The sequence below is a fragment of the Maniola hyperantus genome, chromosome 27 (assembly GCF_902806685.2).
Source record: "Maniola hyperantus chromosome 27, iAphHyp1.2, whole genome shotgun sequence".
NCBI classification, from domain to species: Eukaryota; Metazoa; Arthropoda; class Insecta; order Lepidoptera; family Nymphalidae; genus Maniola; species Maniola hyperantus.
This window is the reverse complement of record NC_048562.1, coordinates 6097346-6113958: the sequence shown is the minus strand read 5'-3', so window position 1 is coordinate 6113958 and position 16613 is coordinate 6097346. Positions and strand designations below refer to the sequence as shown.

The window sequence follows — 16613 nt, the reverse complement described above, 5'->3', positions numbered from 1 at the left end:
AGATGCAGCGGCTGGCGGGAGGAGTGGGGTTTACTCTGCTAACCCGGCAGGCGCACTGCAAACGTGGGGGGGGGGAAATTGGGAAATATTTTGATGGCGGATTTAAAAAGACAGAATAAACTACCCCAGGAGGGTACCGACTGCTCAGCGGAAGGGAAATCCCTCACTGACGTTTCGTCAGTCTGCCCCACGTATTCTGGGGGGGGCAAGATTCGCTCACCAAAATCGTCAGGAGAAGAGGAGGAAGAGAGAAGGACAGAAAAACTGGTGTTAGAGGGGGGAGAAAATTTGGAGGAAGAGAAAAGGAGAGAAAAATTGGAAGAACTTATAGACCCATTTACGAGAAGAGAATCTCTACGGCGAACACCACCAGGTCAATCGAAAATACTGGAAAACAAGAATACTGAAAGTGACGTTTCTGCAGAAGCAATGGATGCTGATATCTTATGCGATGAAGATAGCACACCGAACAAAGAACTGAGGACAGAAGAAGATAGACGTCCAAAAAAACGAAAGAAGGTATCTAGCCCTACTATAATACAGCCGAGCGAGATAGAGCCTTCAGAAGAACTCAAGAAAATTAAAGCAAAAGTGGAAGAACTAGCAAAATTTACTAGGGAAAACAAAAAAGTACACAGCGAGGTCAAAAAGTTTGCATCTGATTTAACTAGTCTAGTCAGACAAACAGTCACTAAGTATAAATACGATATGGCTAAATTTTACGAATTACAACAAGAATTCAATACGTATAGGAAATCTCAAGAACATAAAGTTTCGGAACTAGCAGAACAGATAGAAAAAGTCAAACAAGACTATGAAAAAAGATTTGATGAACTAAGGCAGGAGAGAAACACTATGCATAAAAAAAGCGATACTTTTGACAAGAAATTTGATCTAAATCAGCAAGAAATCAAGGAATACGATCAACTTATGACAAAACTACACGTAGAATGGACCCCAGATAGCTTTAGAAATGTGAAAGTAGACCATGGAGATATATTTAAAGATATACGTAACAATGCTGTATACTTTTGTGAAGAACAGACAAAGTTGCAATCAAGAACAGGAAAAAGAGTACTCAATAGATACCCAGAAATACTAGATGGAGATACAATAATTTGTGAAGGTGGCAGCTACAATATATTAGAACGGTCGGTAACCTTACTGGCTAACGAGGGTAGCAAGACAAAGACTAATAAAGTCATTGTCGTGTTTTATGATCCGTCCAAGCAAGATGGAAGAAGTCAACACGACGTCTATTTGCTATGCCAAGAAATTAAGAAAATAGCAGTTAAATATAGTATGAGTGAAATATCCTTTATTACACCACAAGGCATAGCAACGGATGTAATGAAGAAGATTCTTGAAGTTATATTTCATAATAGTGAGATTTTCATATTTCTGCGAGCAAAGAAGAAAATAACACCACAAAAGGGAAGTAAGCATTTAGATAGGAATGAAGAAGTAATAATTATTGAAGGTGATTCGGACTCATATGCACAAGTATTAAGAAAATTAAAAAATGGCTTAAAAGGAAGCAATGCCTTAGATCAAATAAAAGGAGTCAGGAAATCAAATAAAGGTGATGTTTTAGTACAGGTTAGGGAAAATGCTTTAGAGGTGTCAAAAACCATTAAAGACATAGTAGAGAACAAAAAAGTGAAGACGCTTACGAAAAAGACGAAAACTACTGTACACATTAAAAACATTGACAGTGTCGCGGACATGGAGGAAGTCAGGACAGCTATATTAGATACAAAAATAGTACAATCGCCAGAACAACTAGAAGTCAGATCCTTAAGACCCATGCAAAATGGAAATCAGATTGCCACAGTAGTGCTAGAAAGCAATGACGCGGATGAACTGCTAGAAATGAACAAAATTAGGATAGGTCTATGCATATGCCAAGCGCAACAGAGAATAGACGTACTTAAATGTTACCGATGCTGGGCACATGATCACATAGCAGCGAAATGCACCGGAGTGGACAGAAGTCAAAAATGCCATATTTGCGCTCAAGATGGTCATAAAGCCAAAAATTGTACGAATAAAGCTTTCTGTCCGCTTTGCAATATAGAAGGTCACTCATCAGGTAGTGGGAGCTGCAAGCGTTTCCAGCAGGCTCTGGCTAAAGCCAGACAGAACAAAAGACGAAAAGACTCTGTAATAAATAGATAATGGCGTTCAAAGTTCTTCAATTGAATGCAAATAGAAGTATTAGTGCCCACGATATGGCCTTGGTAACGGCATCGGAAAAAAAGTGCGATTTTATAGCTCTCAGTGAACCTAATTTCGCAAAATGCAAAGCTAGTAACCAGCACCACTATGTCAGTGAGGATCTAGGCGCCATGATAATAAATCACAGTAAAAAATACCACGTGACAAAATATCGCACAGCGGGCTGTTTTATCTGTATCGAAACTGGAGATTTTTCACTTTATAGCGTATATGTCAGTCCTAACAAGTGTACCACTGATGGGTTTGTAAATTACCTGTGTGATATCCAACATGACATAAAGGTATTAGCGTGCCCTTCAAATAAAGTCATCGTAACAGGAGACTTCAATGCTAAACATACATGCTGGGGGGGGCAACCAAACGACAAGAAGAGGTATTGAACTACTGGAATGGGCACATTCCTTAGAACTAAATATTGTTAACGATGGACTAGTGCCAACTTGTGTACGCCCAAACGGTAAGTCATACATTGATATGACATTTGTAAGTGACAACGTGATGGCAGACAAAATTAATTGGACAGTCTCAGAGGATGATGTATCTATGAGCGATCACAGAATTATAGTTACTAGCATAGAAGGTAAGGGTAAGGACACGCCAAAATATAGATTTGGTAAAACTAATTTAGAGGCATTTAACTCGGCTTTTGAAGCATTAGTCAAGAAAAAGGAAGTAAACTATGCAGAATGTGACAATGCACTTAAAGTAGCATACAAGCTAAGCACACCGCAAATAAGATGCGATGACAACTACAAATTACCTTACTGGTGGACACAAGACATACAAGTGAAAATAAAAGAAACTAGAATGAGGCGGAGAAAATTCCAGAAATGTAAAGAGGAAAGAAAAGAGGAGAGTTAGAACAAGAATACAAGTCCTTGCCAAAAAAGAACTAAAATCTGCCCTAATTCTGGCAAAGTGCAGGAAGTGGAGTGATCTGTGCAACGAGTTAGAAGAGGATGTTTGTTGGTGTGCCTATAAAATAGTCAAAAGCCAACTTCAGCTACCTAATCCTAAGACAACCCTATCTCGGCGAAGAGAAAAGAAAGTTTTTAGTGACCTGTTTATAGTATCAAAATGTGAAGAACTGAAAAGAGAATATATAGATAAAGAATATGAAGATTTCGAAGGCTTGAAGTTCTCAGTGAAGGATATAAAGGATGCTGCGGACAGAATAAAGAAAGGAAAAGCCCCGGGCCCAGACTCAATACCACCGGAAGTTATAAATCAGGTTATACTAAAATTTCCACTCTATTTTACCCAGCTATTTAATGGGCTCCTAGAGAGCGGAAAGTTCCCTGATAGCTGGAAGCTCTCAAAACTCATCCTTATTGACAAACCAAAAAAGTCGCCAAGGGAACCTAATAAATATAGACCAATTTGTCTGATCAATGTCCTAGCAAAGACCTACGAAAGACTTCTTAACACTAGACTCATACAGGAAATAGACAGAAACGGAGGATTCCAGGAAAATCAGTACGGCTTTAGGAAAGGAAGAACGACAGTAGATGCAATAACGCAAGTAACTAATATCGCAAGACAAGCAAAAAAAGACAATAAATGGAACGGTTTAATCCTGGTCGATGTGCGAAATGCGTTCAACACTGCATCCTGGTCGAAAATAATAGCTATGCTGAAAAGGAAGAACGTAAGCAAATATCTAATAAATAGCATAATAGACTACCTAGATCATAGAGCTATTCAACTACAGAAGGGAGTTCTAGTCGAGATAGGAGGAGGTGTTCCCCAAGGTTCAGTCCTTGGTCCAACCCTATGGAACATATTGTACGACGATGTCATGTCGGTGGAGGTTCCGGAAGGTGTCAAACTAATTTGTTATGCAGATGATTTAGCAGTGTCAGTGACAGCCAATAATGTGGAAGATCTAGTTAGGAAAGGGGATGAAGCTCTGCATAACATAATTTTATGGATGACCCACAACCGACTAGAAATCGCTCCAGAAAAAACGGTGGCTATTATTTTCAACAGAAGATTAAACGCAGAGTACGTCTTCACCTGCGGCAACACACACATAAAACCCACCTCTACCGTTACTTACCTAGGAGTGACTCTGGATTCGAGCCTGAACTTCGGTAAGCACATAAACCTGGTATGTGAAAAAGCCCAAAAAACTATTAAGGCACTCACCTCAATACTACCAAATACACGTGGACCGAACTCGCGAAAAAGAAGGACCCTAGCTCTAGCAATGCAGTCCACCATAATGTATGCGGCTCCAATATGGGCTACGGCCATGGACAAGGTAACACACAGGAGGACAGTGTTGAGCACGCAGCGTATGATGGCATTGAGAACCTGCTGCGCCTATAAAACAACATCCACCGACGCTGCCCTCGTACTGGCGAATTTAATCCCAGCTCATCTCCTGGCGAGGGAAAGATCAGAAAGCTATGGATTAAAATTGCCAGATGCAAGAAGAGCTGCCAGAGAAAGAACCCTGCTTAGATGGCAAGAAGAATGGGACCAGTCCGCAAATGGACGATGGACACATAGGCTGATTAGAGATATAAAGAGCTGGGTATCCAGGAAACACGGTGTACTGACGTTCCGGATGACACAATGTTTCACAGGACACGGGGTGTTTATGCAGTACACAGAGCGTATAAAAAAAAGGGACAGTAGTAAATGTATGTACTGCATTGAACCAATAGACGATGCGGAACATACATTGTTCCGGTGTCCTCAGTTTGAGGTAGAAAGAAAGAATGTCGTGGACGAGCTGGGAGACGAGTTTAGGGTGGAGAGCCTCGTAAATACTATTCTGGAAGAGAAAAAGAAGTGGGTGACAATCCAGAGATATATAGAAATCATAATGGAAAGAAAAGAGAAAGACGAAAGAGAAGGAAGATGAGTCAGACCGCGGCAGTAATGGTAGGCCAACAAGGCGGGAACGTTATTGCTTGAAGAAAGGAGGGGTTTTTAGTCGGTAGGAGTCCGGCACTATGTCCATGAGGATTTTCCCCTCCTACGAAAAAAAAAAAAAAAAAAAAAAAAAAAAAGGTATCTTATAGGTAAAACAAGAGTGAATAGGTATCTTATAGGTAAAACAAGAGTGAATAGGTATCTTATAGGTAAAACAAAAGTGAATAGGTATCTTATAGGTAAAACAAGAGTGAATAGGTATCTTATAGGTAAAACAAGAGTGAATAGGTATCTTATAGGTAAAACAAAAGTGAATAGGTATCTTATAGGTAAAACAAGAGTGAATAGGTATCTTATAGGTAAAACAAGAGTGAATAGGTATCTTATAGATAAAACAAAAGTGAATAGGTATATTATAGGTAAAACAAAAGTGAATAGGTATCTTATAGGTAAAACAAAAGTGAATAGGTATCTTATAGGTAAAACAAGAGTGAATAGGTATCTTATAGATAAAACAAAAGTGAATAGGTATATTATAGGTAAAACAAAAGTGAATAGGTATCTTATAGGTAAAACAAGAGTGAATAGGTATCTTATAGGTAAAACAAGAGTGAATAGGTATCTTATAGGTAAAACAAAAGTGAATAGGTATCTTATAGGTAAAACAAGAGTGAATAGGTATCTTATAGGTAAAACAAGAGTGAATAGGTATCTTATAGATAAAACAAAAGTGAATAGGTATATTATAGGTAAAACAAAAGTGAATAGGTATCTTATAGGTAAAACAAAAGTGAATAGGTATCTTATAGGTAAAACAAGAGTGAATAGGTATCTTATAGGTAAAACAAGAGTGAATAGGTATCTTATAGGTAAAACAAGAGTGAATAGGTATCTTATAGGTAAAACAAGAGTGAATACAAGAGTTAATATAGTTCCATAATAATACTTTTTGGTGCCGGTGCCAATTAGCTTTAGCTGCGCGAATCGTCTAGACTTCATATTTTTATGAGACTCCACAATGGCAACTCATTGGCACCGACCCCAAAAATATTATTATGGAACTATACTCTTGTATACATAATATATTCGGTAATAAATTAAATTATTTTTCAATTTTTAGTGTTTGTGTATCGAAGTCGGTTTTTATTTTTTTTGTAAAAAAAATTTGTTTCACAATTTTTAGTGGTCCCATGGAATTATGCTATGACTGGTTAAAAATCTACTGTTTACTAAGCTATTACACTGATCGCGAGCAATTTACTCTTATCCGTTGAGGAGTTCCAGTATCTATCTTCGAAGATGTTCATCAGATCTTCACCAAATTGAAATGGGACCAACTTTGAAGTATACCCTTTCAAACAAAAAAATAATTTTCAAAATCGGTCCAGGCGTCTTCGAGTAATCGGGGAACATACATAAAAAAAAAAAAAAAAAAAAGATTCCGACGAATTGAGAACCTCCTCCTTTTTTTGAAGTCGGTTAAAAAGTATGTATGAAACGAATAGATACCTCTGTCAGACCAGCACATGGCGCCTCCAAAACTGTTACACTTTGTAGATTGACAACAAGCCTGCCCGCTGCCGGGCCCTCCAATTTGGAAATTGTCACGACCTGCCACAAAAATACAGCAGTTCATCTATATATATAAAAGGAAAAGGTGACTGACTGACTGACTGACTGAATGACTGACTGACTGACTGACTGATCTATCAACGCACAGCTCAAACTACTGGACGGATCGGGCTGAAATTTGGCATGCAGATAGCTATTATGACGTAGGCATCCGCTAAGAAAGGATTTTTGAAAATTTAACTCCTAAAGGGGTGAAATAGTGGTTTGAAATTAATTTCGTAGTCCACGCGGACGAAGTCGCGAGCATAAGCTAGTATTACATAAAACAATCATCATCATCATGATCAACCCATCGCCGGCTCACTACAGAGCGCGGGTCTCCTCTCAGAGTGAGAAGGGTTATGGCCATAGTATACCACGCTGGCAGTGGCGTGCACAGGAGTTCAAGCCAGGGTAAGCATTTAGGTATGAACTTATTTTACGGCAGGTTATACTGAAAATTAAGCATTGATTTATTATAATGAGGGTAAGCAGTGCGTTTATGCTTCTATGAGCTGCACGCCACTGCACGCTGGCCATGTGCGGATTGGTAGACTTCACACACCTTTGAGAACATTATGGAGAACTCTCAGGCATGCAGGTTTCCTCACGATGTTTTCCTTCACCGTTAAAGCAAGTGATATTTAATTAATTAAAACGCACATAACTCCGAAAAGTTAGAGGTGCGTGCCCGGGATCGAAACCCCGACCTCCGATTAGAAGGCGGACGTCCTAACCACTAGGCTATCACTGCTTATCATAGCAGTAGCATAAAACAATAGCCAAAGTTAAATATAATTATATCTACCCGATCGGGATAAGTAGGAACTAGTATTTATAAATTTTTTTGAAAACTTCACTGGCTGAATGAAATTTCTAGATTAAGGTTAAAACTATGTAATAATATGTTTAGCTGTTTGTTGTCTAAATAATAAAAAAAAAATACAGGGTGTAACCAGAACGGTAGCAAAAACTTAGCGTTAAATTGTTATACTACCTAAACACAATCCAATACCAATAACCATTTGCCTCATTTTGTAGTTTTAGTGATTTAGTATTTCTCAAACCCGCAATGTACTTTTATCGTTCAAAATTGGGATCAATGCCCCCACCTACGACGTGGCATTGACTCCGAATGGCCTACTTACGCGCCTCTAGCGTCAGTCAGATGTTTTTTGCATGAACGTTTATTTTTACGTGAACTTTTACAAAATTTAGGTTTTTTTTCGTTTTTAGGGTTCCGTACCTCAAAAGGAAAAACGGAACCCTTATAGGATCACTATGTTATCTGTCTGTCTATCTGTCTGTCAAGAAACCTACAGGGTACTTCTCGTTGACCTAGAATCTATATATAGAGTGGCTATATCAAGTGGGGTATCATATGAAAGGTTTTCACCTGTACATTCTAAAACAGATTTTTATTTATTTTTATGCATCATAGTTTTTGAATTATCGTGCAAAATGTTGAAAAAATACGACTGTAGTACGGAACCCTCATTGCGCGAGCCTGACTCGCACTTGGCCGGTTTTTTTTTCTGGTATCATATCAGTAATATCAGCTGTCTTCGTTTTGGCTAGCGTTCTGATCACACCATTTATAAGTAAGTTAGTTACTAATTAAGTTATTTAAAAGTTTCAAAGATTTACCTTTTTCATAGAATATAATATGTGACTGAACTACACTCTTCACTATCCAGAAGCATACGCAGAGTATAAAGCAGCTAAAACAAAAGAGAGAGGGAAATGATTACCAGGACTAAGCTCAGTCTTCTGTGGGGGGAATTCCGTCACCAGTTCCGGGGGGGAGGTTGGGGTCACGTGGCAATGCATCATCTGGAAACAAAAAGGAGCAACTGACTGGCTGACAGCGACACGTCAACGTACTATTAGAATGAAAACCACTTTGATATACTTTAGAAGGCTTTCATTCACTGTTCACATAGTAATTCTTAGTTATATCAACACAGGACCAAACTACTCTTTTCCCGCGCCATTTTTTTGAGTGACGGTTCCCATAGATTTGCTACTCCGCAGAGCACGCCATAGAAAATACAATCAACTAGTTTTTATCCGTCTAACAGTACCTACTTACAGCTCAAACGGCTAAGTCTAGGAACTTGAGATTTTATATGCGTATGACTGGGGGCAAACGATGCGTTGCGGTACCGCACCGCAAAGATTTCACCGTATCAGCGGGCACACGAGCGGTGCGGCGCCGCAACGTTGTTATGTCGAAGCGGCGCCGTAGCAGCGTTGGACAGTCTGTTAATAAAAACAACTGAGCGGTGCCGCTCCGACGACGCAACGCATTCACCCCTCCCCGCCTTGTCTCGGTGGTTGCAAGTCCGGTGCGGCGCCGGAGCGCATCGTGTGACATGCCACAGATATTTCTATGTAAGACGACGCAGCGACGCCGCACCGCCGCCGCAACGCCGCACTGTGGAAAATGGTAGTACAACGCCATATCAAAAATCGTTTTTGTCAATGTCGCAAAGTTCATATTTTTTTTAGTTTATTTATTAGTTTAAGAGTCTAACTAAACTATAATGTAGAAATTTTGCACTAATAATATAAAGTTTTTTATTTGCAAGGCCACAAACTTTTTTATTTTTACGGACGTCCATGTTAAGCCAGTTCACTTCATCACATTCAAAGTGATTTTAAAGTTAAACTTTGTAGGAATATATGTGAAGTATTATACATTTCTGAAAAGCTCATTATCTGAACATTTTTAAACAACTAATAATTGTAACCCCGCACACCAGTACGTCACCCGCGCTCGCTCGCACCGGGTCTGCACGGGGGGTGTCCGGGTGTCCAGGGCGTCCCCACCCCGATTGCCATCTCGACCTGTCGCGTACTAGGTTATACCTCTACCCCTATTATTAATGCGAAAGTGTGTTTGTTTGTTGGTTTGTTGGTTTGTCCTTCAATCACGTTGCAATGGAGCAATGAATCGACGTGATTTTTTGCGTGATTTTTAGGGTTCCGTACCTCAAAAGGAAAAACGGAATCCTTATAGGATCACTTTGTTGTCTGTCTGCCTGTCTGTCTGTCTGGCTGTCTGTCTGTCCGTCTTTCTGTCAAGAAACCTACAGGGTACTTCCCGTGGACCTAGAATCATGAAATTTGGCAGGTAAGTAGATCTTATAGCTGACATTTAGCGAAAAATCTCAAAACCGTGAATTTAGGGTTAACTAGATCACACAAAAAATTTTTTTAAGGAAAGTGACATAGGCTACTTTTATCCCGGAACTACCCCTATTATGAATACGAAAGTATGTTTGTTTGTCCTTCAATCACGTCGCAACGGAGGAAAGGATCGACGGAGGATCAGATCAGATATATTGCATGGTTATTGTCAAAGACCAGGAAAGTGACATAGGCTAAAGGTCTACGGTCTTCTGCTGGTAAAAATATTAAAAAAAACTAGCTGATGCCCGCGACTTCGTCCGCGTGGAATTAAGTTTTTAAAAATCCCGTGGGAACTCTTTGATTTTCCGGGATAAAAGTAGTCTATGTCACTCTCCAGGTCTTTATCTATACCCACACAAAAAATCACGTCAATCCGTTGCACCGTTGCGACGTGATTGATGGACAAACCAACAAACCAATAAACAAACAAACACACTTTCGCATTTATAATAAGGCCTACTGTCGATCAGTTGTTTTACTCTGAGGCACTTAGCTGGGATTAGAAACTAAAACCTTAGGATCTAAAATCAAAATAGTTGCTAGACCAACGTGGAAAAGGACAGTGTAAAAAAAGATCTAACCCTATAAGTGCTAGCATATCGTCCATCTGTTGCCTGTACTCCGCTGTCTCGTCGTGTCGACACGTCGTGGTCGGCTGCGTACTGGTACGCTGCTTGATGGCCTCCGTACTGGGCTTCTGCCTGGTGACCTCCGTACTGGACCCCCGCCTGGTGACCCGGATACTGGGGTGAGGTCTGGTGACCCGGATACTGGGATGAAGTCTGGTGACTCGCGTACCGGTACGCTTCCTGGTGGTTCAAGTTCACTTGCGGTACGTCGGAATGAAGCACTGTAAAAATTGGGAATTTTGCAGATCAAAATTGCCTGGTGATTTTCTGCCTAACAATTTAAACGTGGAATAACGGTGGAATCGTTATTATACTTTATTTTGTCTTTCTCTGTCATCAGTTATTTGACATAATGAAGGAAAAAGACAAAACAGAGTATTACTTTCCGTTTAGTATACCTAGTGTTTCCGATAGAGTCTACTGCAGCTGGACATAATATTATACAGACTTCCACACGCCACGGTCTTGGTCCGCCTGCGAGTTGCGACTCGATGTCGTCTGTCCACCTAGTGGGGGGTATTTCGATGTCCACCTAGTGGGGGGTATTTCGATGTCCACCTAGTGGGGGTATTTCGATGACCACCTAGTGGGGGTATTTCGATGTCCACCTAGTGGGGGTATTTCGATGTCCACCTAATGGGGGGTATTTCGATGTCCACCTAGTGGGGGGTATTTCGATGTCCACCTAGAGGGGGGGTATTTCGATGTCCACCTAGTGGGGGGTATTTCTATGTCCACCTAGTGGGGGGTATTTCGATGTCCACCTAGTGGGGGTATTTCGATGTCCACCTAGTGGGGGGTATTTCGATGTCCACCTAGTGGGGGTATTTCGATGTCCACCTAGTGGGGGGTATTTCGATGTCCACCTAGTGGGGGGTATTTCGATGTCCACCTAGTGGGGGGTATTTCGATGTTCACCTAGTGGGGGTATTTCGATGTCCACCTAGTGGGGGGTATTTCGATGTCCACCTAGTGGGGGGTATTTCGAACCAGTGGTAAATTAAAACTACCCGACTATTCGAAAGCGCTTGTAAAAAGTCTACTTGAATAAAAACATATTCTATTCTATTCTATTCCAGCGCTGCGATTTTCGTTGTGAGGTTGCCATTCTAGCGCTTGGGAGCCTAACGTCAATTGGTTTTTAGGGTTCTGTACCTCAAAAGGAAAAAGGAACACTTATAAAATATCTTCATTGTCTGTCTGTCAAGAAACCTATACTTAGGATACCTACTTCCCTACCTAGAATCATGAAATTTGGTAGGTGTAGCTAAGTCTTATAACACATAGCTGATCCCCGCGGCTTCGCCCGAGTAGATTTAGGTTTTTAAAGATCCCGTATAGCCTATGTCACTCAAGAATAATGTAGCTTTCTACTGGTGAAAGAATTTTTAAAATCGGTTCAGTAGTTCTAAAGATTACCCCCTACAAACAAACTTAACGACATTACCTCTTTATATAATACTAGCTGATCCCCGCGGCTTCGCCCGCGTAGATTTAGGTTTTTAAAGATCCCGTATAGCCTATGTCACTCAGGAATAATGTAGCTTTCTACTGGTGAAAGAATTTTTAAAATCGGTTCAGTAGTTCTAAAGATTACCCCCTACAAACAAACTTAACGACATTACCTCTTTATATAATACAACGGGCCGTGCAGCAGAAATCGTAATATTTTAATTTCGCCATAACTTCAAAACCAAACGTCCAATTTTAATCATTCAAAGACCAAATATTATCTCCATAAACTGTTCTTAGTGATGAAATCATTTATTTTGATAAGGATTAATAGCATGAGTAAAATAAACGCGTTTAAATGGAGTCCAAAAAAATTCAAGATTTTTAAATAAAAAAATGGTTGCTGTGCCTCACTCGACATAGATGGGTATAGTGTGTCGCGGACTTTTTTGTAGATATTTATAAGATCTACAATTAATTAGAACATTTTATGGTTCTATCTTTTATAGTTTAGGCAGCGTACGCAAAATAAGTAACTTTTCTGGTTGATTTTTTACACCTTGTGTCCGAAAAACCCAAATATCTTACGGAACCCTATTTTTTTCCAAAATAAAATATAGCCTATGTTACTCGTGGATAATGTAGCTTTCGAATGGTGAAAGAATTTTTAAAATCGGTCCAGTAGTTTTTGAGCCTATTCAGTACAAACAAACAAACAAACAAACAAACAAACAAACAAACAAAGTTTTCCTCTTTATAATATTAGTGTAGACAACGGGCCGTGCAGCAGAAATCGTAATATTTTAATTTCGCCATAACTTCAAAACCAAACGTCCAATTTTAATCATTCAAAGACCAAATATTATCTCCATAAACTGTTCTTAGTGATGAAATCATTTATTTTGATAAGGATTAATAGCATGAGTAAAATAAACGCGTTTAAATGTAGTCCAAAAAAAATTCAAGATTTTTAAATAAAAAAATGGTTGCTGTGCCTCACTCGACATAGATGGGTATAGTGTGTCGCGGACTTTTTTGTAGATATTTATAAGATCTACGATTAATTAGAACATTTTATGGTTCTATCTTTTATAGTTTAGGCAGCGTACGCAAAATAAGTAACTTTTCTGGTTGATTTTTTACACCTTGTGTCCGAAAAACCCAAATATCTTACGGAACCCTAATTTTTTCCAAAATAAAATATAGCCTATGTTACTCGTGGATAATGTAGCTTTCGAATGGTGAAAGAATTTTTAAAATCGGTCCAGTAGTTTTTGAGCCTATTCAGTACAAACAAACAAACAAAGTTTTCCTCTTTATAATATTAGTGTAGATGTAAGAAAAAAAATTCGAAATCCGTGAATTTGTGGTTACATCACAAAAATAATGTGGTCATGAACAAATTTTTTTTAATTTTTTTAAATTAAGTAGTAGGTATGTACTTATTTTCAACTTTCAATATACCGAGTACGGTATCATAATATAAAACCTGTACATTCTAAAACAGATTTTTATTTATTTTCAGTCAATCGTTTACCAGCGTCAGGCAGGAGACTGTACTGTCGCCCAGAGTCCAACAACGTCACCGCAAGCCCCGCGTCCTTCAGTCCGCGCACCACCGCCACCATACCCTCACCACCTTCCATCGCGTTACCATCAGATCCACTCAGAGCTTATGGGTATATGCTGAAACAGGCACAAATTTTTTTAAAGCTTTTGAACAGATATACAGCGTTACGGCAACATGCAGCATGACAGAACGTAACTGAATTTGATAAGTCGACAAAATTGCAACAACAATTTATTACGCCACAAAGCAAAATAAGAAGTAGAAGAATAATAATTATTACAATTACAAAAATGATTACAAGTTTGACATTTCGATCGAAAGTAGACACGCAAATGCAAACTGTGGAATCAACTCCCTTCGGTGGTGTTCCCATTAGATTACAACATGGGGTTGTTCAAGGGGCGGACCAACTAATTCCTGAAAGGCCGGCTACGCATTGGTGAAGCTTTGGTCCTGCAAATGTTCATGGGCGGCGGTAATCACATAACATCAGGTGACCCGCCTGCTCGTTTGCTCGCTATTTTTATTTAAAAAATAGCGAGCAAACGAGCAGGCGGGAGAACAAGCGGCACCAAATAAACACTTTTTTTTTCTTTCATTCTTTCATAGTCTTATCGTTTCACCACGTTACTTACAGTCATCTTCATCAGGCGAGACGAGGAGAAGCAGTCAGGCCGGTACACGCCCTGATAGTTTTGACAACTAGGAACAGGCCTGGAAAGTGGGAGAAGTAATATAGCTGCTCGACTGCGGTAGAATGTCACGATCGCAATCACCTCTGATTGGTTGACGCTCGCTCACTATTGGCTACAATGCATTGTTGCAACAAGAATAGCACAAACTCAGCCAATCACAACAATTGAGATTGTAATAATGATTGTTGCAGGTTTTACGAATTCGACCTAAAGATATATGATAACTGGGATGACAGCTACAAGTAACACGTTTAAACTTTAAAACCATCTTAATCCTCATCATCACTTTCCATCAGGTGTGGTTGTGGTCTAGCGTACGCCTATAATGATTTTAAAAAAACTACCACGGAGAGAGTAGTACATAGAGCTCTCTATGTTACGCAATCTAAATATAATATATTAAATGAAAAGGTGACTGACTGACTGACTGATCTATCAACGCACAGCTCAAACTACTGGACGGATCGGGCTGAAATTTGGCCTGCAGATAGCTACTATGACGTAGGCATCCGCTAAGAAAGGATTTTTGAAAATTCAACCCCTAAAGAGGTGAAATAGGGGTTTGAAATTTGTGTAGTCCACTCGGACAAAGTCGCGAGCATAAGCTATTCCCGTATAAATGAACAGGACAAAAAGTCGGTGGGCGTTACGTTAGGATAACTACATATAGTACGCGACAGGTTGAGATGGCAATCAGGGTGGGCACGCCCCGCACTCCCGCACAGCGCCCGCGCCAACCCGGTGCGGGCTAGCCACTTCTGTTCCGTGGGGCTAGCTATCACCGCAATTGAACAACTTATTGACTTACATTTCCCGGAGGGTTTGTGTTTTATAAGAATTTTCTTAAATCTAAGTACGTTTAACGAGACTCAAAAACGGTTTTTTTTACGAAAATTTAGAATTCAAGTGCCATTTTACTGCTTTCAATTTCTGATTTCAGTACTTTTATGACAGATTTTTATTCTTCTACCAATCTTCTATTTTATTGAGTTTTAACCATAGAGTTTTAACTTGATCATGATATTTTTTTTTTAATGAAAATATTACAATAAAACTTAAAGCTAGCTACCTTATCTAATTACTATACAAATCATGCCCGCGTGGAATGGTGCAAAGAAAACTGGCTGCATTTCCGCCCTGGACAGCCAGGCTGATCCGTTGCGCAAAAAATGAGCCAGCCCTTCTGTCACCCGATGAGGTTATTAATCGCGGTGAAATGTCTCGTAAAAATTTTTTAGCACTAAGACTCCATGGCCCCAGGATATTATCTATTTTCGATTTTCTTTAAGCGAGGTTTAGATTAGCAATAAAACCTGCAGAAGTTGACTTCCGCAAGCTATTCCTACCGTGTAAACAATCACGTCAAGCTCACTTCCGCAAGTTTTGTAACTTGCTGGATGTGGTGATATCAAAACTTCATAGTTTCTACATTCTAAATTTAATAAACAAACAGAATAATTAAACAGAATAAACCTATTATCATAGGATATGCATTTTATTTCAATTTATGACTTTTGACTTGCCGCAAGTCACAAATGTATGTACATGTACAATATTGCTCGTAGTGTAAATAGTTCTGTAAGTACTTGCGGAATAACTTGCAAGAAGTTCTTGCTAGTCTAAACCTCGCTTTAGATCTTTTCGATCTTCTGTCTGTGTATCAATGCCTTATCAATCACAGTTATCAATGCTTCTTTTTGACATCTTTAATGACAGTATTTTGATAAGAACTTTTATTTTAACAGAAAATGTGATAATATTTATATAAAAGTTAATAAATGAAAAAAAATTAAATATTTTTATAAAAACTACAAAAAAATCTCAATTCAGGTTCGAATTTTCATTTAGGTAGGTACTTAATAAGGAAGCAATCCGAAGGAACCTCAAAACTCATGGACATACGGAACCTTACGTTAAAGATCAAGTCTTGCGTCGTAAGATCATTGTTTATAGTATTTCTGGACCTAAAAAACCGGCCAAGTGCGTGTCAGGCTCACGCACCGAGGGTTCCGTACTTCAATCTATTTTATCGACATTTTGCACGATAAATCAAAAACTATTAAGTATGCCTAAAATAAATCCCTTTCATATGATACCCCACTTTTCCTTTTGAGGTACGGAACCCTAAAAAGACATTCGATTTCAAATGTTGTATAAAAGCAGGCGTTACCTACTTTTGCGGAAATCCATAATATACAATGATCCTATAAGGGTTCCGTTTTTCTTTTTGAGGTACGGAACCCTATAAAAAGAAAAAACTATCAGCAATAAAGGCTTAATAATAATAGTATTATGACGTAGGCATCCGCCAAGAAAGGGTTTGAAAATTCAACCCCTAAG

The 16613-nt window shown here is 39.2% G+C and overlaps 3 protein-coding genes across 3 annotated transcripts in view; 1 reads left to right on the top strand and 2 right to left on the bottom strand.

Annotated features, from left to right (window-relative positions):
- Cdk4 (Cyclin-dependent kinase 4) overlaps positions 1–16613 on the bottom strand; it is a 201515-nt gene that overhangs the window by 59870 nt on the left and 125032 nt on the right. The window lies entirely within an intron of this gene.
- Positions 94–2178, top strand: LOC138404344 (myosin-8-like). The gene has a single exon (XM_069508060.1). The coding sequence runs from the start codon at positions 94–96 to the stop codon at positions 2176–2178; it is 2085 nt and encodes a 694-aa protein (XP_069364161.1).
- LOC117994845 (uncharacterized) lies at positions 5112–15100 on the bottom strand. Its single transcript, XM_069508059.1, has 7 exons — positions 15082–15100; positions 14214–14292; positions 13546–13694; positions 10509–10777; positions 8484–8565; positions 6631–6732; positions 5112–5158 (listed from the first exon to the last, which is right to left on the bottom strand). The coding sequence occupies exons 3-7, from the start codon at positions 13652–13654 to the stop codon at positions 5112–5114; spliced, it is 609 nt and encodes a 202-aa protein (XP_069364160.1). The 5' UTR covers positions 13655–13694; positions 14214–14292; positions 15082–15100.